At 39.4% G+C, this 25,477-nt stretch overlaps 2 protein-coding genes across 2 annotated transcripts; both read left to right on the top strand.

The window, feature by feature from the left end:
• The first annotated feature begins 1,333 nt into the window (after positions 1–1,333).
• Positions 1,334–2,837, top strand: LOC120177423 (galactose mutarotase-like). Its single transcript, XM_039183579.1, has 5 exons — positions 1,334–1,529; positions 1,610–1,659; positions 1,736–1,859; positions 1,953–2,060; positions 2,164–2,837. The coding sequence occupies exons 1-5, from the start codon at positions 1,334–1,336 to the stop codon at positions 2,835–2,837; spliced, it is 1,152 nt and encodes a 383-aa protein (XP_039039510.1).
• Positions 2,838–24,826: 21,989 nt separating this feature from the next.
• LOC120177422 lies at positions 24,827–25,453 on the top strand. The gene has a single exon (XM_039183578.1). It carries the CDS (start codon positions 24,878–24,880, stop codon positions 25,451–25,453), a length of 576 nt encoding a protein of 191 aa, XP_039039509.1. The 5' UTR covers positions 24,827–24,877.
• The last annotated feature ends 24 nt before the right edge of the window (positions 25,454–25,477 follow it).

Below are 25,477 nucleotides of genomic sequence, written 5' to 3'. Positions count from 1 at the left end.
AGTTCGAACGCTGTATAAGTTAATGTCAACAATGATGTTGGAAATCTGTACTGAAGCGACAACATTCTTCTAGTACTTCCAACATGAACCTTCGTTGAAATCTTCGTTATCAACTCCTCAAGAGTTATGTTTCTCTTGAAGGATATTTTAATATAATGATTTGATACGAAAACAACGCCGATTTCATCTTCCCGAATTTCTCCATCATAATAAACAATAGCTGAAATTCGCATCATTCTTAGAGTTTGAAACTGAGACAATCTTATATCTGCAAAAAAAATAACCTCAAACAAGGCTAATTAAATAAATAATATACGAATTAAAATATAAGGAAATAATTTGTTTACACAATAACGTAGATAATTTAAATAACATAATTTTATATTATTACCTTATCGGCAAAAATATTTCAATGTATGCTCCCGCTTTCCAATTTTACAAACACAAAAATTCATTGAAAACAATTAGTATAATATTTTTTTTTCAAATAATCATATATAATTATAAAAAAATATTATAACAAAATTACCTTATAACGAAAGATCGAATGAACTTCTGAATCAAATATAAGAGGATTGCTGGGTGTTATACTGGTTGAGAGGATTGTTGTATTAGTTTTTCGATTGAGAGGAAGTTGTGAGAGAGTATACGGGGGGATAGGGGTATTTATAGTCGAGAGGAGATAGTGTAATTATACAAGGCGCGACCCCTGCACTGCGCCTTGCATTATGCATGTGATAATTGGAAGGCGCGGCCCTTGCATCGAACCTTGCATAATTGTGTCAGAATTAAAGCGAAGGCGCGGCCCTTGCACCGCACTATACCTTACGTGTCGTAAGGCGCGCCCCAGGGGCCTCGCCTTTGCTAGCGTGTGTCCATGTCAGCGTAAAGCGCGCTCCAGGGGCCACGCCTTACCCAACGTGGCGCTAGATCAGCGTAAGGCGCGTTTTAGGGGACGCGTCTTCCTGCAAAAGGGTATTAGATCGAGAAATATTGTCTGAACGGTGTCTGACAGAGAAATTAAGATATTAAGGGTGATTTTTCGGGAAATTCGCCTAGCTGTCTCTCCATTTCTGCAACATCTCATCGGTTTTGTGTGCCTTAACCAATTTGCAGGGCATTGCGCAACATTCAAATCAAATTGATAATTATCTTATCTTAAAAAATGGGAAAACTAAAGAAGCTGGAATATTTGCCTATTACATCTTAATATAATACGTCATCCTTTCTTTAGTTTCCAATTGTTGGGTTTCATGGACATCGTCTGTTTTTGTTCTACTATAAATTCCTAAGCAAATCCTCCGTGACTCACCATCGTCCTTCTTCTGACAACATGAATAAGCTTTGTTTATTGTTCTCTTTGCTGCTTGTGGTTGCTTTTGGTTTCGTCAATGGTGGAAAACTGGAATATGACATTGACAAATCGAAAGAGAAAATCGGAATATATGAGCTGAAGAATGGGAACATGTCTGTTAAGTTCACCAACTGGGGTGCAACCATTATGTCACTTGTTATTCCAGACAAACATGGTTGGTTCCTTTTTGTCTGGTTTGGTTTTCCATTTTCTTGTCTGGGTTGAATTTTTATTCCATTTCCTGCTATTTTGCAGGGAAACGGGGTGATATTGTTCTTGGATATGATACTGTAAAGGATTATAAGGTGTGTTTTTCTCTTTATTTTTTCATATTAATTTTGCAGTTTCGCTCTACTAAAAAAACTTGGTATACATTGGCAGAACGATACAACATTCTTCGGTTCCGTAGTCGGACGGGTTGCAAATCGAATCGGAGGTGCAAGATTTTCTTTGAACGGAGCTCAATATAAACTGCCGAAAAACGACGGGAATAACACACTTCACGGTGAACTTAATCTCTTAATACGCAATGATATTTCCCAAGCTCATTGCTAGCTGTTTCTGATGTTTTGTATCGCAATTTGATGGAAAACTTTAGGTGGTCCTAAAGGATTCGCTGATGTTATCTGGAAAGTGATGAAGATTAACAATCATTCTGAAGATCCCACAATTCTCTTTGGTTATGATAGCAAAGATGATGAAAATGGTTGGAAAACACATCAAGCGCCTGAATATGATCATTTTTCATTGCAAACAACTGATCATAAAGCTAATATATTTAATTTCTAGTATACTTTTTTTTTCTGTAGGATTTCCCGGCGAAATCAGAGTCACCGTCCGGTACCTCCTCCGTTCGGATAACCGACTGAGAGTGACGATGAAAGCTAGAGCTTTAAAAAAGGCTACCCCTGTGAATCTAGCACAGCATACATATTGGAACCTTGGTAACCACGACAGTGGTGATATCTTGTCCGAAGAAATCCAGCTTTTCGCCTCCCGATTCACTCCAGTGGATGAACACCTTATTCCAACAGGCGTATTGTCCACGGTACGAGGAACTCCATACGATTTCCTCAAACCGCGGACGATCGGAAGCCGGATCAGGGAACTTGGGAAAGGTTACGACATAAACTACGTGATCGACGGTCCGGACGATCCAAAAAAGCTGAAGAAAACAGCAATAGTGAAGGATAAGAAGTCGGGGAGAATGATGAAAGTGTATACGAATCAGGCGGGTGTGCAATTCTATAGCGGAAACTTGATAAAGCGTGAGAAGGGAAAAGGAGGGTTTATATACAAACCTCATGCAGGGCTGTGTTTGGAGACTCAAGGCTTTCCTGATGCACTGAATCACCAGAATTTCCCTTCACAAATCATTTCGCCTGGAAAGCCTTACAAGCATAAAATGCTCTTCAAGTTCTTAACTGCAAAGGACAACAAATCTGATAAGTCGTCAAGGCTCGCTGAGATTGATTTCGATTAGGTTAAAGACAGTGAAATTAGTTAGTGTAGTCATCGATTAGATATTGTAACTAATCAATTAGTGGTAACATGTATTTGGATTGAATCGCAGGTTGAAATGAAAAAGGATATTAAAGACGTTTTATCGTATTAACATGTATATTAAAATATATGTAATAATTAAAATTATATTCAGATTTGTTGTACCAACTAAAGGTCCTCCGCATATCTTTCTCGCATCTTATAGTCTCTGGACACCTAGGGAACTCTGGTAGATATAGAGAAAGGATCTTTGAAAGGACCTCGAATATTTAACATGTTTTGAGAAATGGTGACCTATTGACATTACTTTTAACAGACCCATATAATATATCAACTAAATCTATAGTCATTTGACCATATTCACCTAGCCTACTTACCTATGAGTGGCCATCATATTCCTACTTCTAACACCAACTCTAAAAACCAATATAAAACATATCGATCGAGATCGATAGAAAGGATGGATCATGAATGATAAAACTCTTTGACACTAGCCAACGATCAATCTACCACCAATTGCGGCTTTTCATTCAAACTAGAAGGGGTGAATCACCTACAACTGTCACAATCCATTTGATCCCATCAATAATTAGTGCAGTAGCGTGAAACACCAAGTTGAAACAATGCTCAAATTTGGTTGTAAGGAGTGGATAAAAGAACAAATTCATATTAAAAGAATTGCTTTGATTTGTACACATTCAGGCTTCTTTACATGCTTCAGTAATCATCATGTACTCAGCTTCTGTAGATGATAAAGCAACGATAGTTTGTAGGGTAGTTTTCCAACTATTGGTACAACCTCCAACCGTGAAGATTTAACCTGTGAGAGATCTTCTTTTATTGAGGTCTCCGGTAAATTCAAAATCATTTTATCCGATAACCCCTCTTTTTTTTCTTTCAAACTGTAAACATACATTAGAAGTACCAATGAGATATCAAAAAATCCATTGGGCATCCTTCCAATGTTCTTTTCACGGTTTTTCCATATATTTACTAATTGCATTGATTGCATACACTAAGCTTCAGTATGTATAAATCATAGCATACATGAGTGATCTCACTGTACTAGAGTATGGAACTTATAACATGTACTAAATGTCATCATTTAGTACGAATAAATCTTTTACCATAAGAAAGTTTTACCAAGTTCCGTGTTTTGTTTTTCTGAAGAGATTTTATTTTCTCTTACATAGCCCTTATCCACTTACTTGAGTCTGCACCACTAACTACCTCGGAGTATGTTGATGGTTCTTGACTTGTATCTATGTTCGCCACAAACGCATAAGCAATTAGGTCAGCCTCTACATACCTTTGTGAACGTTTGATTTCTCTTCTGAGTTTGTTATGAGCAATAGAATTTTGCGGTTCTGATGTGTTAATTTGAGGCAGGAGAATCTGTCTAATTTTTGGATATGCCTCTATTGAACATCCTATATCAAAATGAAGCTCCAAATTCTTTAGTGCTGTGTTTGATTTAAGCCGGTCTTTATTGGCAGTGTCTTTGAAAGGTGATTCTTGTAATATAGCAATCTCATCAAAGACAACAAGATGTTAATCATTATCTCTTTTTTTTCCGAACACCATAGTTTATACCCTTTTACAATAACTTTGTACCCTAAAAAGAAACACTTCCTGGATTTAAGCTCTAACTTTTTCTTATAAACATGTGCATTGGCGGGACAACCAAAAATTTCAAATTAAAGTAATCTAAAGGACTTCTTAATCATACCTCATATGGATTCTTCTTCCTAATGCTAGTTGAAGAAGACATATTATTTAACAAATATGATGTGGAGGCAACTTCATCCCAAAGACTTGGGTGAACCATCATTTGACAACATGCAATAATCTCTCTTCGTTATCGTTTCGTTCACCTAATTTACGACATCGTTTTTTGTAGGGTCTGGCGTAATGTCAATTGTCTCACGATTCCCTCTTTTTGGTACAAATCATTAAATTTATTAGAAAAAAAAACTAAATTATTATCAGTGTGGAGGCGTTTTACCTGTTTCCATGTTTGGTTCTTGATCATCATCTTTCAATCTTTGAGTGCGGAGAATGAATCACTCTTATTTTTAAGAAAAAAGAGTCACGTTTTCTTAGACAAATCATCAATGATTGTCAACATATAATTAATACTTCATTTAAAAAGTATTATAGATGAACCCCAAAGATCAAAATATACATAGTCTAGAATGTCTTTCGTGTTGTGAATTTCACTGATCAAACATACTTGTTTTTGCTTTCCAAAGACACAATGTTCACAAAAAGCCGGTTTATAAATTCTTTGATTATCAAAGAGTTCCCATTTGCTCAACTCTATCATGTTGTTCTCTCTCATATTCCCTAGACGCATGTGTCAAAGTTTTGTAACATCTTCATCTAACAAAGCGGGGAAGCAACAACAACGTCACTCACGAATGTGGAATCCCATAGAACACAATCTACCAATATCCATTTACCCTTCCATCATGATAAAGAGTGGTTGTTGACCTTTAAAATTCTACCTTCATTAAAATATTTATATCCTTTTTGTCGCAACCGTCTTTCGGTTGAGTCCCGGAATTGGACTTCGACTTAGGAAAATGGATTGGAGTCGCCACCGATCGTTTATTTTAAACAAAATAGGTTGACCGGATCTCTTATTTCTTACCTGATCTGCGTCTTACCAAAGATGTGTCGGATTCGGGAGTCGGTTACAGTCAAGGAAGATTAGCACCCTTGAACCGCCCTTTCGGTACTACGTAATTTCCAGTTGTCTTAATTAAGAAAATTGTAATTTTAAATTAAAAGGTAAAATTTGATCATGAATTACTTACCTCTGATTAATTGACGAAAATACCCTTGAAAAGTCATAAGATGTGTTAGAGGGAAAAACTATATAAATAAAAAAAATGCAAAAAAATAAGTAGAAAAAAAATAAAATAAAAGGAAAATTAAAAAATAAATGAAATATAAAATATATATATATATATATAATAAAATGTAAAGAAAGCTTCCCCATCATTTCACCGAAAGTAAGGGGGAAAATAAAGTCTTAGGATAAAAAATGGCCCAAACATTTAATGCATACATATAATAAGATATATAATAAAGAAACAAATAAGTGAATGATAAAGAAAAAAATACTAAAAAGATATATAACGGTGCTTAAAAAAATGAGGGAAAAAAATAGAAATACATATATATATATATATATATATATAAATGAGTAGAAAAAAGAAAATAATATTATGAATAATAATATAATATAAACAAATAAAAACTAAAAATAAAGGAATATAGAAAATAAAATAGAAAATATAATCAAATATATATATATATATAATAATAATAATAAAATATATAATAATGAAACGTAATATGTAAAAAAAAAAGAAAAATAAATAAATAAAAATAATATTTTAAAACACAAATTGAATCGGGGGCTAAATTAAAAGGAAATCAAAATCAGAAACCAATTCAAAAGCAAATTTAGGGTCAAAATAATTCTTTAAAAGCAGCGAGGGACCAAAAGGGTAGTTTACCCCATTATCTTTAAAAACACGCGGGTTCCGGGGTGTATATGGGTCGGGTTAACAGGCCGTATATGTGCTAAAATCTGGTTTTAAAATTTCATTTCTTTCTTCTCTCCAAACAGAAACCCTCCTCTTATTCTTTTCTCTCAACTGTTCTTCAGTATGAATGGTTCCCAGAACACGGCCACCGCGTCGCCTCGCCGCCGCCGTTGAACGGCGACGGCCGCCGTTCATCGGCGGCAAAACCCGATTGTTTCTTTGTTTTTCAAAGCTTTTTAAATCTAGTTTTCAAAAATCAAAATATTTTCTATAAAAAATGAGCCTCGGGGGCTAGATCTACAAAAGAAGATCCTGACCCAACCCATCCGTTCATCGGCTAAAAACGCTCTCTTTGGGTTTCTTTCGACCCAATGTACAACAAAGACACAAGACAAGAAAAACCACATGCAAAGGTATGAAATTTTTTACCTTTCTTTTCGAAATATTTGCAAGAAACCTTCGAAATGACTCTGAATGTTTGGTTGTGATTTGATAGTAATTTTGCTTGTATTCAGTATGAAAATCCCTCTCCCCTTCAAATGGATGATTACATGTGTTATTTATAATACGAAAAAACCTATTTTTAGTATCCTATTAGAACTAGGATTCTAATGCTAGTTGGTTTGTTGATATGTTGGTGATGACCGAGATCTCTGCGCCTAATGATACGGGTTGTTGGGCGAGACGTGCGGCTGTGGGAACTTCAAATGGGGGAAAACGGCGTTGGAACGAGGTGTGGAGCTAGGGTTCTGGAAACTTGCTGCTCACGTGGGATTTGGGTCTTGTCGGGCCATGTGCAACAGGCTATTTTATTTGATATATCGGGCCTGCACAAATATACCGAATAAAATTAATATATATATATATATATATATGTATAATTATACGATATGATATATAATAATAGTATTAATAAAAAACGGAATTGACTGTCTTCAGCTGCCCCTCTTTGCTCATTATCGTGTAACGAGAATAGAGCAAAGATCAAAGGACACAAATTTCGTCTATATCGAATATCCTCTGCCGTAGAGTTGAAATCCGATGTTAAGACTAGTTTTGTCAATATGAACTGAAATATGAAATGACTCCCTCGTCGTGAGGTCGAGTCGAAACTGGAAAATTCTGAGTACGAAATCCTTCTTCATGAAGTTGAAATCGGACTCGAAGCCTTGATCAGCAGCTCCTGGATCATCTTTCGGCTCAGGATACTTCGTTGAAAAGGTGAAAAACTTGTCCTTGAGACTTTGGGTATGGATGTGTTACATAGGACTCCTTCGTCGTGAAGTCGGGTCAATCTGTTAATTAAGTTGGATTTGTATGTGGCCCCTTCATCGTGAAGTTGAGCCTGGAAATTGGATATCCTTCGTTGTGAAGTTGAAATCCAATGTAGGTTGCGTTGTTTCGAGGCCAATATCCTCCGCCGTGAAGTTGAAATTGACTCTAAAACTGAAAGTTTGTTGACAGACACTCTTTCATTGAGCTGGATATCCTTCGCCGTGAAGTTGAAATCCAAATTTGGAGATGGATGCTGCTTGTGTGCACGATTCCCTTCGTCATGAAGTTGAAATCGCGGGTTCTGAAACTGGGAAATTTGTTGGCAGTCAGCCGCCCCTTCGCTGTGAAGTTGAGCTTGTGCTGTCTCGAGTCTAATATCCTTCGTTGTGAAGTTGAAATTGGCTCTGAAATTGAGAAATGTTTGTTGACAACCAGCGGTCCCTTCGTCGTGAAGTTGAACTTGCATTGTCTGGAGTCCAATATCCTTCGTTTTGAAGTTGAAATTGGCTCTGAAATTGAGAAATGTTTGTTGACAACCAGCGGTCCCTTCGTCGTGAAGTTGAACTTGCGTTGTCTGGAGTCCAATATCCTTCGTTGTGAAGTTGAAATTGGCTCTGAAATTGAGAAATGTTTGTTGACAACCAGCGGTCCCTTCATCGTGAAGTTGAACTTGCGTTGTCTGGAGTCCAATATCCTTCGTTGTGAAGTTGAAATTGGCTCTGAAATTGAGAAATGGTTGTTGACAACCAGCGGTCCCTTCGTCGTGAAGTTGAACTTACATTGTCTGGAGTCCAATATCCTTCGTTGTGAAGTTGAAACTGGCTCTGAAATTGAGAAATGTTTGTTGACAACCAGCGGTCCCTTCATCGTGAAGTTGATCTTGCGTTGTCTGGAGTCCAATATCCTTCGTTGTGAAGTTGAAATTGGCTCTGGAATCGAGAAATGGTTGTTGACAACCAGCGGTCCCTTCGTCGTGAAGTTGAACTTGTGCTGTCTGGAGTCCAATATCCTTCGTTGTGAAGTTGAAATTGGCTGTAAAATTGAGAAATGGTTGTTGACAACCAGCGGTCCCTTCGTCGTGAAGTTGAACTTACGTTGTCTGGAGTCCAATATCCTTCGTTGTGAAGTTGAAATTGGCTCTGGGTAAAACCTGCAAAGATATGCATATATGCGATGTTATGGATGTCATGCTCTTAGGTATGCCTAAAATGCATATGCAACATATGTTATTCTGGGCTCTGGAGAGAAATCTCGATCTCAGGTGGCCTGTCGTTGTTGACTCTTGATTTTGAAGGCTTGAAGTTCCGATCTCTGATCTTGAATTCTTCAAATGTTTAAATCTGATGTGCACATTCTGTTTTTTTTTTGATTTGGGAGATGCTCCTCAACCATCTCAAGTATGTGCATGAGCCTTGATCGGATTTTGGGTACCTGTACTTTTCCATGAATCCTTGTATAGTAATATGCGATTATCTTTTCACAAAAATAAATAAATCATTAGGTTTAAATCTAATTCAAGATGCTCAAAAGGAATTAGAGGAAATTTTCTTTTTCATAAGGGAGGAGAAAAACCAATAATAAATGGCAAACATTCTCGAAAACGAATACACGATGATGTGTAAATGAATGTCTTAGATCTCGATAATGTGGGCACTTCTGAGCTGAAAAGTCGTTTGGTGACCTTGATTGCAGCCTTTGCCAAAGGATTTTTGAAAATGCGACAACGTTTGGGAGAGTGCGACATTTCTCCGATTTGTTGAGTTCGTAGAAGATTCATGTGCCGGGATGTTTCCACTGTTAATATCCAAATCGCCCTTTCCGGGTTTTCAACTTGGACTCATCCTTGGTTGCAAGACGCCCTTTGTGGGTTTTCATCTTGAACCCACCTTATTTTCTCTTCTTTTGTTCTCTTTTTCTCTTTTTTCTATTTAGGGCGCCCTTTCGGGTTTTCACCCTAAACGTTTTTTGCTTTTTTCTTCATTTTTTTGTTTTTTTACTTTTTTTATTTTTTTCCTCTTTATTTTCTGTCTTTTCGACTTAGGACACCTTCTCGGGTTTTTATCCTAAGCGAAGTATTTCTTGACTGCATCCGAATTGACGGGGTATGGCAATTCTGATCCGTCCATTTCAGCCAGGACAAGCGCCCCTCCAGAAAAGGCTTTCTTCACGACATAAGGTCCTTCCCAATTTGGCATCCATTTTCCTCGGAAATCTTTCTGGACTGACCAAATTCTCTTTAGCACCAGATCTCCTTCACGGAATATCCTTGGGCGCACCTTCTTGTCATGTGCTCGAATCATTCGGTTCTGATAGATTTGACCATGGTGAATGGCCTTCAGCCTCTTTTCATCTATCAGATTTAATTGATCGTATCGGATTGCACCCACTCTGCATCATCTAGTTTGACTTCTGTCAAGACCCGGAGTGATGGGATTTCTACTTCGATGGGTAGAACTGCTTCCATTCCATAAGCGAGTGAAAATGGAGTTACCCCAGTCGAGGTTCGTACAGAGGTTCGGTAGGCGAACAAAGCAAAAGGCAACTTCTCATGCCAGTCTTTGTAGGTTTCAGTCGTCTTCTCCACTATCTTTTTAATATTCTTGTTTGCTGCTTCTACTGCTCCATTCATCTTTGGTCTGTAGGTAGTAGAATTGTGATGATTTATGTTAAATTGCTCACAGGCAGCCTTCATCATTTTGTTGTTCAAGTTTGTAGCATTATCGGTGATGATCCTTTCAGGTAGGCCATACCGACATATGATCTCTTTCTTCAGAAACTTGCATATAGTGGACTGAGTGACACTGGCATATGATGCAGCTTCTACCCATTTTGTGAAGTAGTCGATTGCCACAAGGATAAACTGGTGACCATTTGAAGCCTTTGGATGTATTTGCCCGATAACGTCCATGCCCCACATAGAGAAAGGCCAAGGTGACGTCATCACATGTAGTGGATGGGGTGGAACATTTATTTTGTCTCCGTAAATCTGACACTTATGACACCTTCTAGCGTAGTTGATGCAATCACTTTCCAGTGTGGACCAAAAATAACCGCATCTCATTATTTGTCTTGACATCATGTGTCCATTCGCATGTGTTCCACAAACTCCGTCATGTATTTCTTCCACGATCATTTTTTCTTCTTCTGCATCAACACACCTTAACAGGACTTGATCATGGCTTTTCTTGTACAAGACTTCCCCGTCAAGGACATATCCAGCTGCCATCCTTTTAATGGTTCTTTTATCAGTCTCGGTGGCTTCTTCTGGATAATTATGATGTTTGATGTACTGCAGAATGTCATGATACCAAGGCTTAGTGTCTTTCACTTCCTCAGTTTGGTAACAATGAGCCGGGTACTCGTACGACTGCATGTCAATTGGAGTCATTTCAGATTCCCCGCCAGTCTTGAATGCGGCTGCCAAGGTGGCTAAGGCATCAGCCATTTGATTTTCTTCTCTTGGTACATAGTGAAAGGTGACTTCATCGAATTCTTTGAGCATATCTAGTATTAGCTTCCGGTACTCTATCAGCTTTGTATCCTTGGTTTCCCATTCTCCACGGAGCTGATAGATTACTAAGGCTGAATCTCCGTATATCCGCAAGGTTTTTATATTTTGCCCCAGTGCAGCTCGAATTCCCAGGACACAGGCTTCATACTCTGCCATATTATTGGTGCAATCGAAGTTTAGTCTGCTGGTAAATGGGTAATGACTCCCTTCCGGAGAGATCAGGATTTCTCCGATGCCGTGTCCTAAGGCATTTGATGCTCCATCGAAATGCATTCTCCAGGAACGGTCTGTTGAAGTGTCTGCTTCTTTTAAGGATATAGCCATTAAGTCTTCGTCTGGGAAATCAAAGTCCAGCGGCTCATAGTTCTCATCGGTTCTACTTGCCAAGAAATCCGATATGGCACTTCCTTTTACGGCTTTTTGGCTCACATATTCGATGTCGAATTCAGACAAAAGCATCTGCCATCGGGCTAACCTTCCGGATAGAGCAGGTACACCCATCATGTATTTTAATGGGTCTATCTTGGAAATCAACCAAGTGGTGTGATACAACATGTATTGTCAGAGTCTTTTCGTAGCCCAGACTAGAGCACAACAAACCTTCTCAATAGGAGGAAATCGGACCTCGCAATCGGTGAACTTCTTGCTTAAGTAGTAGATGGCTCTTTCTTTCTTCCCAGACTCGTCATGTTGACCCAGGACACACCCCATGGAGCTCTCGAATATGGAGAGATACAAGAACAGAGGTTTTCCTGGGATAGGGGACATCAGGATAGGAGCGTGGGACATGTACTCTTTTACCTTCTCAAATGCAATCTGATAGTTTTCATCCCATGCTCCAGGGTTGTTTTTTCGGAGAAGGTGAAAGATTGGATCACACTTGTCAGTTAACTGAGATATAAACCGAGCTATGTAATTCAATCTTCCTAAGAAACCTCAGACCTCCTTTTGTGTTCGTGGATGAGGTAGACTCTGGATAGCCTTAACCTTATCAGGATCAACCTCCATGCCTTTTCTGCTGACTACAAAGCCTAATAGTTTCACGGATATCACCCCGAAGGTACACTTGCTAGGATTCAGTCGTAACTAGAATTTCCTCAATCTCTGGAAGAGCTTTCTCAGATTCTCGACATGTCATTCTCGGTCTGTGCCTTGACAATCATGTCATCGACATAAACCTCGATCTCTTTGTGCATCATGTCGTGGAACAGGGTCACCATAGCTCTCTGATATGTTGCCCCAGCATTCTTTAATCCGAAAGGCATCACTTTGTAACAGAAAGTTCCCCACATCGTGACGAAAGTGGTCTTCTCTATATCTTCAGGATGCATATTGATCTGATTGTACCCCGAAAATCCATCCATGAATGAAAAGTATGCGTTCTCGGCTGTGTTGTCTACCAGAGTGTCTATGTGTGGTAGAGGAAAGTTATCCTTGGGACTTGCCTTGTTAAGGTCCCGATAATCAACACACATGCGTACTTTCCCGTCCTTCTTCGGCACAGGCACTATGTTGGCCACCCACTCCGAATATTTGGCCACTTGAAGAAAACCGGCATCAAACTGCTTTTTGACTTCTTCCTTGATCTTAAGGAGCATTTCTGGTCGCATTCTTCTCAGTTTTTGCTGCACAGGTTTGAATTCTGGTTTGATTGGTAGTTTGTGAACTACCATATCTGTGTCTAGTCCCGGCATGTCTTGATATGACCAAGCGAACACATCTTTGTATTCCTGAAGTAAGACTATCAGGTTTTGTCTTGCTTCAGTCGAAAGAGTTGTGCCGATTTTAACCTCCTTTCGATCTTCCTCAGTGCCCAAATTTAGGATTTGGATCGCCTCCTCATGTGGCAATATTTGCTTCTCTTCTCTTTCTATCATTCTCAACAATTCAGTAGGCAAGTTGCACTCCTCTTTATTATCGTATTCATCAAATTCCCCGAGACAAATGGTTGATTCAAGATCCATCTCCGGATCAGGATCATCAGTGCCTACATTATCATTATCTGAGGACCTGAAAGGGGGAAAAATGTGCATGCGTGAGAGGATAATATCCCACACGGAACAGTCAAGATTAACTTTGAGAGTAACTGAAAATGAGGTACTGAATGAAGGAGATAGATAACAATTCAAAATAAAAGAAAAGTTTGTTTGTCATGGAAAAAGAAAAATGCATCTTTTATTAAACTTAAACAAAATGTTTATTCACCCTTACAAAAGATCACCTATTGCCCCGGGTATAGGAAAATAGGGATAGTTCGAATATTACTCTGAAAGACTCTTGTAAACCACAGGTAGTTCTTCCACCGACCAACTGCTAGGCACGAAACCATGTGGCAGAGGGCATATTCCGGATCTATCTCCGTTGTCAACATCTTCTGTGGTCACGGCATTGATGTTCAGATCTTCCAGAGCCGCTTCTAACTGGGACATGGTGGTCTCAAACACATAACCACCTGACTTGAACGTTCTGAAAAGAGGCGGGAATGTCATAGGCTTCCATTGGAGTCCGTTTCCAGTCAATCTGGCTAATATTCTCTCCCGGTTCTTTTGGATCTCCTTTCTCTTTTCATGATAACTGGGCTGGAAACCGAGCCCAAACTGGTCTAATTTTGAAATCGGAAGGACATGATTAATCCTTCCTTGAAAATTTTTCCCAAAACCTCTTCCAGTCCTGGCGCCTCGGCCCAAGGTTTGCTTGATCTCTATCTTTGTGCATTTGGAGAGTCGAGGTTTTGGAATCTTCTTTCCTTCCGCCACGAATGTGGCATTCACAAACTCCAAGGAGCGGAACGAACATTCTACCGCTTCCTCGTCTACTTCGATGTATGGAGCCTCCGTGGTCACGCTTGCCACGATATCTTCCTCAGCGTTGATAATTACTTAGGCCCCGTCAATAAAAATTTAATTTTTGGTGCAACGTGGAGGGTACTGCACCGGCTTGATGAATCCATGGCCTTCCAAAAGACAGCTATAGGACGCATGATATCCATCACAAGGAACTCAATCATAGTGGCTGGTCCTATGGCCAATGGTACTCGATCTTTCCGATTACCTCTCTTTTGGTCCCATCAAATGCTCGACCATATTCTGACAAGCTCTCATATGAGAGGTATCTATTGGTAGCCTCTTCAATATAACCAAAGGCATCACGTTCAGGGCCGAACCATTATCGATTAAGACACTTGGTAAAGCGTGCCCCTTACAGTAGGTAGTAATGTGTAACGCCTTTGTTCGGCCTCTTCCTCCGGATGGAATCTCATCATCTGAAAACGAGATGAGATTATCAGCTTGAATATTGTTCACCAGTCGATCCATCTTGCTGACTGGTATGTCTTGTGGCACAAACGTTTGATTAAGGACATTCAACAGCACTTCTCGGTGTGCTTCCGAGCTTAAAAATAGTGTTAGCATTGAAGTACATGTAGTAAGTTGTGGAGCTGTTCTACAATGTTGTACAGATCTTGAGGAACTCTTTAGCTTCTTCCTCCTTTATAGGTTCATTGACAACTAGCACATCTTCTTTGAACGGCTCAAGTGGCTTTGCCCCACTTTGCTATTACATCCTCCGGAAGTACTCACCTGACATTCGTACTTCCATGGCACTTGCCGATTGTCCTTATATTGAAAAGGCCGAGGTGCTGAGATTACCACCTTGGCTGGTGTTGTTACTGTCATGCTTGCCTTAGGGGTAATTATTAAAGGACTACCCCTACCAAATCTTCTATCTGATGATTCTCCGGTGGCACAAACATCTGCTTCCAAAGAATCTTGAATTTCTTCGTAAAACTCCAGCTCTTTCTGGTCCATCATGAGCTGGACTAACAATCTGAACTCTGGGCAATCTTGCACTTTATGCCCTTCTTTGTTGTGGTAACAACAATGGTTACCATCTTCATTTTCTGTCGTATCTGGATATGGTGCAAGAAATCCTGCCTTTACCATTTGGCTCCATACCCAAGCCAAAGGAGATTTAATTTCCGAAACACTCGATTTAATTCTCCTACCCCCTTCAGTAGTAATGGCATTGATTCCTGTCTCCTGATGATTGGGCAAGGGATTCTGGGTGACGTTTGGTGCTCCGGAGTTGAAAGTGATCCAATTCTTGTTCCGCATTCGTTGCACAAGTCTCTTGAATGCGAGATAACTTTCAATCGAATGCCCCTGCACACCGCCATGGTATTCGCAGTGAGCGCTCTCGTCATACCATTTCGGGTAAGGGGGATTTATTGGATTCATAGGATAAGGCGACACTGCATGAGTGTCGAAGAGCTGTTGGTATAATTCTTTATATGTCATGGGAATGGGTTCGAACTGCTCCCTTTCCCTTTCCCTTTTTGGTTCTCTCTGGTTCTGTCTAGAAGTACCGGATGGTACAGCTGCTGTGGAATTTGAGCTTGAGATCGTAACCCCCTTGCTGACGTTGTAGGTGTTTACATTGTTGATATCTTGCTCTTTGTTTTTCATGGGAGGTTTTTTACTGGAGTCTCCTCCCTCAATCTTTCCTTGTTTAATGGCCAACTCGATCATTTCACCGGTCATGACTAAATCTGAGACACTTCCCGACGTGATTGCTACCAAGTGCCCGAAGTAAGGTGCCTTCAAGGTCTGTACAAACAGCTTTCTTGTTTCCTTTTCATCCAAGGGTGGATGAACTTGCACAGATAAATCCCTCCATCTCTGTGCGTACTGTCGAAAACTCTCATTGTGTTTCATCTCTAGGCTTTGTAACATGACCCGGTCTGGTCTCATATCGTTGATATGCTTATACTGCTCCAAGAAAGACTTGGCTAAGTCTTTCCATGTCTTGATATGAGTTTGGCTAAGCTGGTTGTACCACCGAATAGCTGAACCGGACAGGCTCTCCTGAAAGCAATGGATCAGGAGTTGGTCATTTCCCCCGTACCCTGTCATCTTCCGACAGAACATAGTGATATGGGCCGAAGGGCAGCTGTTCCCGTCGAACTTCTCAAACTCATGAACCTTAAATTTTGGTGGAAGCACCAAATCGGGAACCAAGCTTAGTTCCATTGCATCAACACCATAATAATCATGGTCTCCCTGGACCATCTTCATTTGGTCTTCTAACATCCTGATCTTTTCTTCCATCTTCTTCGCCTTATCCTCCTCATCAAAATCCGGGATAGGGCAGTCGTCCAGATGACTGTCAGGCTTTGCCGTAGAAGTCTGTAAATTTGCCGCTGATACAGCTTTCCCTCTAGCGGCAGATGAGTCACCTTGCAGTCCGGGTAAGGTCCCGGATGAGGCAACCACTTGTGGGGTCGGTGGTATGGTTATCCCTTCAGATGCACCTTCTTCGGATGCACTTGTCTGTTGTTGTAAACCAGATAACTTAGCCACGATCTAGTCGACTAGGGACTCCGTGCTTTTCTTTATGGACTCCATGGTACGTTGACTGTCTAGCCATCTTGTCCTCCAATTCCTTTTGAAGTCTTGCCATGTTCTCCTCGAGTTTTTCCATTCTGACATCCATTTGTTTCTTTTTTGCACGAGTGTTGTGAGGGTGATGTGTATCTAAAACTTGCGGTGGTAAGCTTGGTGTCTGAGACATGTTCTGTTAGTTAATACGAATGTAAAAACATGGAAAATATAAAAATAAACAAACATGAAATATAAAATGCAAGAAATGCAATGCATGATGTATGCAATTTAGAGGCATTGATCCAGAAAAGTGTCCATTATTATAAATAATCCTTATTCAGACAAAAATGTTTTATCTTTTAAGAGACATAAAAACAAATTAAAGGTACATTCGAACTAAATCCTCTAGACCCCGAATAGCTTCCAGTAGGTTAACAAGTCTTCTGCCTTCATTTGTCACTGGTTGAATGCCTTGTCGAACCACTCCAGCTTCCCTTGCTAGGCCGTGAAGATGACGGGCTGCTTTTTGCACTTGATCCAGGAAATCTCGAATGGTTGCATCTCGGGCCCTCACCCTTCGCTGTGCTTGTTCCTAACGGAAACACCATTGTAATCCTCTGTCGAAGGGCACCATCTGAAGCTCGTTTGCTTGCCTCTTGAACCCATCTACAATAGCTTCTAACTCAGCTATCGTCTTGCCATCTTTCTCATGCTGTTTCTCTAAGTCAGCTACCCGAACTCTCAAGCGCTGGTTCTGATATTGACTATCTGACAAGCGTCTTTGGGCAGTCTTCGTTTGTTCTTTCCAAGCTCTCTCATCAGGCCCCTCGAATTTCCTTTTCAGGCTATGAGCTTCGTCTTTCCAGTATTCAGAGGTTACCTTCAACTTGGAGTTATCCTTGACCTTATCTTGATACCCCTTTCTCAAGTCTTCGATCTCAAAACGGACTCTTTTTTGCTCTCTTTCCAGTTTATCTGCCCAATCTTTCTGAGAGTCAGCATCAAGCTTCCACTGATAACGTTCAGCTTTAAGTTCCCTTATCCTCTGCTTTAGCTCATTATTCACAGCTTCAAACTCGGTCTTGGCTATCTCGAGTTCAGAAGGGACATGCCTGAGATGTTCCTCCATGGTACGGGTGTCTTCATAGTCTGGCACCGAAATATTGTCATTTTTCCTTAACCTTCGCCACTCCACATAATCAGGAGTAAGCATGCTTCTGGCAGCTACAACATCCATCCGGAATACTTTCCTCCATGAATCAGCTACTTCTTTGATCATCTTCTTATAGCTGTCACCGTGATACTCAAACTCTGACCTAGCTAGTCCGTATATTGCTGGGACAAACTGACGTGCCCCATACTGTCTAAGTGCTAACAATGGAGCATACCCAACTTCACCCCAAAGTCCAAGTAAGGTCATAGTGTCGGAGTCCCCACATCGGAAAAGAACGTCACTGAGAATAGCCAGGGGCTCTCCAGACAATATCCCGGTCCTGAAGATGCGTAAAACCTTCATCCATTTTTCCTTTGAGGCGCCTTCATGCCATTTCCTGGTGATGAATTCACCTAGAGGTGAATATGTGGTGCAGAAACGGCGGTAGCCAACCCCGTTAGTCTTCCAGAAGTGGCTGTGAATATAGACTTGAAGGAGCTGAACACACACAGTGAACCTTCCTCCGCCCGTTCTTCTACAATGATTGAGAGATCGGAAGGTCTCAGCTAAGATGGTCGGTGCTGGATTGACTCTTCTCGAGAGTTGTTCGAATAGCTCCACTACGGTGGCATCGATGTATCCCAAGGTCTTTGGGAATATAATTAGACCATACAGACCTAATGCAAACAGGTCTATTGTCTTCCACTCATCGGAATGGTGCTTCATTAGTTGCTTGATATGAAGCCAAGCGATTCCTTCTCCACTACCCTTACATCGAGCTCGGTCAGTTACCCATTTTTCATCAACTCCGGCAACCTTAGCTAGTGCAATTTTGAAAGGTTGACTTTTAATGTGCTTAAGGTAGGCCCGCTCGAGTTTGATGTTTTCACAATGCAGCAGTGTAGTGTACTCTTCTATGGTGGGCACCATGTCTTCCCGGTTAAAGGTGAAGCAACTATATCCCGGGTTCCAGAATTGAACCAAGGCTCTGATTAGGGGCTCATCAGTCTTAACATGAAGCAAAAGTGCAACATCACCGTACTGTTGGCTGAACTTCTGTTTCACCTCATTCTTCCAACCGTCCCAGATGTCCCGAAGCTCTTGCACGTCATTCTGCTTTAGGCTGATCGAGGCGTAGCTAACCAGCTCTGACACATAGCTGCTTTGAAGACTGTCTCCCTTTTCCTTCTGAGTCTTCTCGGACCATAGTCGTACCTCGGGGTTTTTAATCTCTTGTATTACAACACCTTTATCCATCAATTCAGATTATTTTGTGCGTAATGAACATCTTTTTAGGATCAATGGCCTCTTGTTATGATGCAAATGCTAAAGAACAAACACAAAGGCAAAAAGTTAGTAAAAGTAGAAATAAATAAATAAATGAAAAAAGAAAAAAATGGCAAGGGAAAAAACATAGGGACAAAAACATGGTTAGGTAAACAATGTCCTAGGTTTTGGAATGTGGTTTTGGGGTAGGCTCTATTTCTTTAAAAGTCTCCCGGTTTAGGTTCTAAAACGGTACTCGAGTCCTCCTTGCCGGTGCCCCATTGGGCTTACCAGACCCTTAGTCCTAAACCCATCACAGGCTTGTGTGGACTAAGTTAAACTCAAGGGGACACATTCCCTTATGTCTATGCGGAGAATAAATTCACACGAAGACATAAGGTATATGAATCCCGAAGGCTACTTGCTAGGCATATGCGGTGAATAAATTCACACGAATGCTTCGTTTTCACCCCACTTAAAGGGTTCGGAGCTCGGGTATAGAGCCTTTGGATGAAAAAGTTTGGAAAGCTGAAATCATTAGAAAACGGTCAGTCCAACTATTTACTCGGAAAAAATATAACCAAAAGTAAGTAATAAGGATCGAATGTTACCTTAAAGTTCAAACTTACCATTTTCATTAAAAAGACAACTGGAAATTACCTTAGCCTGACTCACTTACCTGTGTCCCCAGCGGAGTCGCCAAGCTGTCGCAACCGTCTTTCGGTTGGGCCCCGGAATTGGGCTTCGACTTAGGAAAATGGATTGGAGTCGCCACCGATCGTTTATTTTAAACAAAATAGGTTGACTGGATCCCTTATTTCTTACCTGATCTGCGTCTTACCAAAGATGTGTCGGATTCGGGAGTCGGTTACAGTCAAGGAAGGATTAGCACCCTTGAACCGCCCTTTCGGTACTACGTAATTTCCAGTTGTCTTAATTAAGAAAATTATAATTTTAAATTAAAAGGTAAAATTTGATCATGAATTACTTACCTCTGATTAATTGACGAAAATACCTTAAAAAGTCATAAGATGTGTTAGAGGGAAAAACTATATAAATAAAAAAATGTAGAATAAAAATAAATAGAAAAATAAATAAAATAAAAGGAAAAATAAATAAATAAATGAAATAAAAAAACATATATATATATATAATAAAAAATGTAAAGAAAGCTTCCCCATCATTTCACCGAAAAAAAGGGGGAAAAATAAAGTCTTAAGATAAAAAAAGGGCCCAAACATTTAATGCATACATATAATAAGATATATAATAAAGAAACAAATAAGTGAATGATAAAGAAAAAAACACTAAAAAGATATATAACGGTGCTTAAAAAAATGAGGGAAAAAATAGAAAATACATATATATATATATATATATATAAATGAGTAGAAAAAAGAAAATAATATTATGAATAATAATAATATAATATAAACAAATAAAAAACTAAAAATAAAGGAATATAGAAAATAAAATAGAAAATATAATCAAATATATATATATATAATAATAATAATAATAAAATATATAATAATGAAACGTAATATGTAAAAAAACAAGAAAAATAAATAAATAAAAATAAAATTTTAAAACACAAATTGAATCGGGGGCTAAAAAGGAAATCAAAATCAGAAACCAATTCAAAAGTAAATTCGAGGTCAAAATAATTCTTTAAAAGCAGCGAGGGACCAAAAGGGTAGTTTACCCCATTTTTTTAAAAAACACGCGGGTTCCGGGGTGTATATGGGTCGGGTTAACGGGCCGTATATGTGCCAAAATCTGGTTTTAAAATTTCATTTCTTTCATTCTCTCCAAACAGAACGCCCTCCTCTTATTCTTTTCTCTCAATTGTTTTTCAGTATGAAGAACAAGGGACGTGGTTCCCAGAACACGGCCACCGCGTCGCCTCGCTGCCGCCGTTAAACGGCGACGGTCGCCGTTCATCGGCGGCAAAACCCAATTTTTTCTTTGTTTTTCAAAGCTTTTTAAATCTAGTTTTCAAAAATCAAAATATTTTCTATAAAAAATGAGCCTCGGGGGCTAATCTACAAAAGAAGATCCCGACCCAACCCCTCTGTTCATCGGCTAAAAATGCTCTCTTTGGGTTTCTTTCGACCCAAGGTACAACAAAGACACAAGACAAGAAAAACCACATGCAAATGTATGAAATTTTTTACCTTTCTTTTCGAAATATTTGCAAGAAACCTTCGAAATGACTCTGAATGTTTGGTTGTGATTTGATAGTAATTTTGCTTGTATTCAGTATGAAAATCCCTCTCCCCTTCAAATGGATGATTACATGTGTTATTTATAATATGAAAAAACCTATTTTTAGTATCCTATTAGAACTAGGATTCTAATGCTAGTTGGTTTGTTGATATGTTGGTGATGACCGAGATCTCTGCGCCTAATGATACGGGTTGTTGGGCGAGACGTGCGGCTGTGAGAACTTCAAATGGGGGAAAACGGCACTGGAACGAGGCGTGGAGCTAGGGTTCTGGAAACTTGCTGCTCACGTGGGATTTGGGTCTTGTCGGGCCATGTGCAACAGGCTATTTTATTTGATATATCGGGCCTGCACAAATATACCAAATAAAATTAATAATATTATATATATATGTATAATTATACGATATGATTATATAATATAATAATATTAATAAAAGACGGAATTGAGTGCCTTCACTTTTGAATCTAGAGTACTTAGCGAAATTAAATTCCTCTTCAGATATAATACATGTTGTACATCACTAAGAATTATGATGACACCGTCAAATATCTTCACTTTTATTATTCCTATCCTAACAATTCTGCATGGGGCATTATTACCTATCGAAACAATACTTTTTGAAATATATTCATAGGTTGTAAATCAATCTTGATTGGGACACACATGATAGGTACACCTAAATTCGAAGATTCATTCGTCGCTTGCTTTACAATTGTCGTTAGTTGTAATTGGAAATTGTCCATCATCGCAATCTTCCGCTATGTGTAATAATTATCAAATAGTATCTATTCAAAATTTAAAAAGAATTCCTAAATTTAAGTTATTTTTTTTAAAGAGGGTACTTTGTATTACTAAGGATTACAAAGTAAACCACCTCAAGGACATTATTAAAAAACCTCCATAATCCTAAATGGAGGAAAAAGAGTGTACCTTGAGGTGATAAGGAACAATCAACACAAGAACTAACATCACATAATCCATCCCCCATCCCTACAACAATCCCCCGACATATCATAAATAAGCCAACCCAGACAAACCTAAGGGGGCAAACACAAAACGACATAACCAAAGAAATAGACCAACACCTCTAACGTAACAACAACATCCATAGCTTAAACCGAAGACAAGCATGAGACTTAAGAAAGTCCCTTACAGAAACTGAACCATAGGATAAGTGAGAACTTGAAGCTCGATACTCTAAAGAGCAAGCAAGCTTAAAAAATAGGCATCGGTCGCAAGTAGAATACCCGAAGAAAAAACAGTTTCCAAAATGCATAAGCTACCAAAAATACTCGGGTGAGGGCAAAAGCATAAAACCAAATAACAAGAACTTCACCAGACTGTCCAACAAACCAATTCAACTAAAACATAGCAACACAGAATAGAAGTAGGCACCACTGACAATTACTTCCAGTTTACACCCAACTTCGTTCACTACTGGAATCAATCGTCGGCCGAAGGAAGTTCGCCCAGACCCCGAAAACGCAACAGTACCCTAACTAGAACGAAGGCAAGCAAAAAGAAATGGAAACGCACTTGCAGAACTTCCAAAGGAAACAACACCCAGAAACCACTCCCTGCTACTCTTTGCACTCTTCTTCTTCTGTGATTTAGGGAGATAATTCAACAAAGAGCCTGACTACCATTCTGAAGAGAATAAGTTTTGCAACCACCGTCTCAAATAAGCCCACGTCAGAATAAATAACTCCTTCTAAAAAGGAAGGAATTTTCACTTTGCTAATTGAATATGTTTCAACCCGAATACCTTCCACTCTGCCTTAAAGAGCTGAAACTACTACTACTGGAGCTACTAAAATCTAAAAAAATAGGAGATGGAAAGGGTCATTCAAAATGGTCTGGCTCTCTATTAATTCAACTTATCTACCAACAGAAAAAATGGCCCATTAAATGACAATATGGGCTCAACGAAAAAACAAATGCCGACAATCTCCTCATTACCACAACAGGAAACACATGCGTAAACCAGCTTTACAGGGAACCAACTTCACTTAACTTATTTTTTAGTATTTCTTTGAAACTTTCTTTAATAAAGTTAACCTCGAAAACAACATCAGCATCAGTACCCTCCTGCTACCAGTAAACATTTCAAGTCCGGCGAATGTTGTATTCGTCGCTCCACCATCGGTCGGAGAGCCAACAATGAAAACACAATGCAATACACAAACACAGGAGCGGACAAAGTACAACATCTAAAAGCAACACCGAAGAACTTAAAGCATTCCAAAGCAAACACAAGACAACTGCAGCAACAACACACATATAAAACGGCAGATCACAATGCACAAGACAGACACCACCCACCAAAGCACAGGCCACTGGACAACCACACCAACCAAACAATAATTGTTGAAATGAAATACTCCACCAGAGAACAACTTACAACCAATAATACTTGAGCCACAACAAAACAGACTAACAAAAAACAACTTACTAAAAACCTTAAGCTAAAATACTACTTAGAAAACCACTATAGCTCCTCTAAAAAACCACAACAAAACCCTCAAGACCAAAGCCTTTAACCTCCATAACCCCTGACAGTCACACACCAAACTCAAAACATTCTGGAGATGTTAAATCCTTGAAAAACTCACATTCAAAACCAATATCAATTGCAGATCCAATCCTTGAGCCTATATGATTCCTCTTCTTTAGAAAATACACACTTAGAACCACACCAAAGCAACCCATTATCAGCCATAAACCTTTCCAATGAAAGTGTTTGGTAGAATATCTGCAACAAAGAAAACGTAATCAGCGGAAGATCTAAATCACTCTCCCTCAAACTGTAATTTTTCAAACGAGCAATAGACTGGTTCACTATGGCTTTTACACAAACAGCTTGCATGCAGTATTAACTATCACAAAATGACTCCAGAAGCTGACTAGAACCCACGCAGAGACTCACGATTTTGAAACTAAATCACCAAAAACACTCCAAAAACTCCAGGGCGAGGCCGACCAATCCTTTGTTCAAAGAACAAAAAAATAAGATTCAACATCACGGTGTTTGGCTTTAGAGAACAAGAGAGAAGCGATCAAAAGAGAGCGAGAAAACAACAAGGGCGGTGGTGGAAGCGACCACCACCACCCAGACAACGACGGCGGACTCCCTCCTTGAACCAAGTTTTGTTCGAGTTAGGACTGAACAAATAATATTAATAAAAATTAATTCCTAAATTTAAGTTATCAATGAATGGAGAAATCAATTTGAAAAATAAAATTTTATATGTAAATGACATGGAAAAGAAGATTAGTGTAAATTTTTTGATTAAATGGGATTATTTATAATAGGGTGGAAAGGGGTCTATGAAATAAATTCTCCCTTATATTCTCCGAAGGGATGTAAATAGATAATTTCAGGGTTTTGTATAAAAATATATCACAAAATCTCCTTAAATGTCGGTTCCGTAATCAACTAATAAAATTTGCAATCCATTGAAAAAACAGGAGAAAAAAATTATAGAACTTGTAGGCCATTTAGTCTCCTCAAATTTTCCTTCTTCCAAACAGTTTCCGGGTGGCCATATAAATCTTGGTATTTGGTAATAAATAATAGGAAAGTATAATAAAGGTTGAAATTGATTGAAAATTATAGATTTTGTTTTTGTTTTTTTTGTTAGAGTGCTGCCATGGATATCTTCGAAGAAGCAAGCGTTGTTCGATTACGAAGCCACCACGAGAAATACTTACTTGCGGACGACGATGAGGAAACTGTTTCCCAAGAACGAGGTGGAACAGTGAAGAATGCGAGATGGACAGTGGAATTCGTGAATTCAACCCAAATTCGTCTCAAAAGCTGTTATGGAAAATACTTGACGGCTTCTAACATGCCTTTCCTATTAGGGATGACGGGGAAGAAAGTGTTGCAGACGTTACCGAAACGACTCGATTCTTCCGTCGAATGGGAACCGATTCAAGAAGGTGCCTTGGTTAGGCTCAAAACCCCTTACGGCATGTATTTACGAGCCAACGGAGGGTTGCCGCCCTGGAGGAACCACGTCACACATGATACTCCTTATAGAACATCGCATCAGGATTGGATCCTTTGGTATGTAGATGTTTTACGCTACCGCCGAGACGCGGAGACCCCGACACTTGCTCCTCCGCCTCGTCAAGTGGCGGTTAACGGAATCGATAGGATTGCAAGTTCTGAAGATACAACCTTTTCACTTACCGGACCTAGAATGACTAGACTTGAGGTTTGAGGAAACAAGCTTTTGCACTTGATT

The sequence above is a fragment of the Hibiscus syriacus genome, unplaced genomic scaffold (assembly GCF_006381635.1).
Source record: "Hibiscus syriacus cultivar Baekdansim isolate YM2019G1 unplaced genomic scaffold, ASM638163v2 tig00112289_pilon, whole genome shotgun sequence".
Classification (NCBI taxonomy): Eukaryota; Viridiplantae; Streptophyta; class Magnoliopsida; order Malvales; family Malvaceae; genus Hibiscus; species Hibiscus syriacus.
Note: the sequence above shows the minus strand (reverse complement) of the source record. Positions and strands in the feature narration are given on the sequence as shown.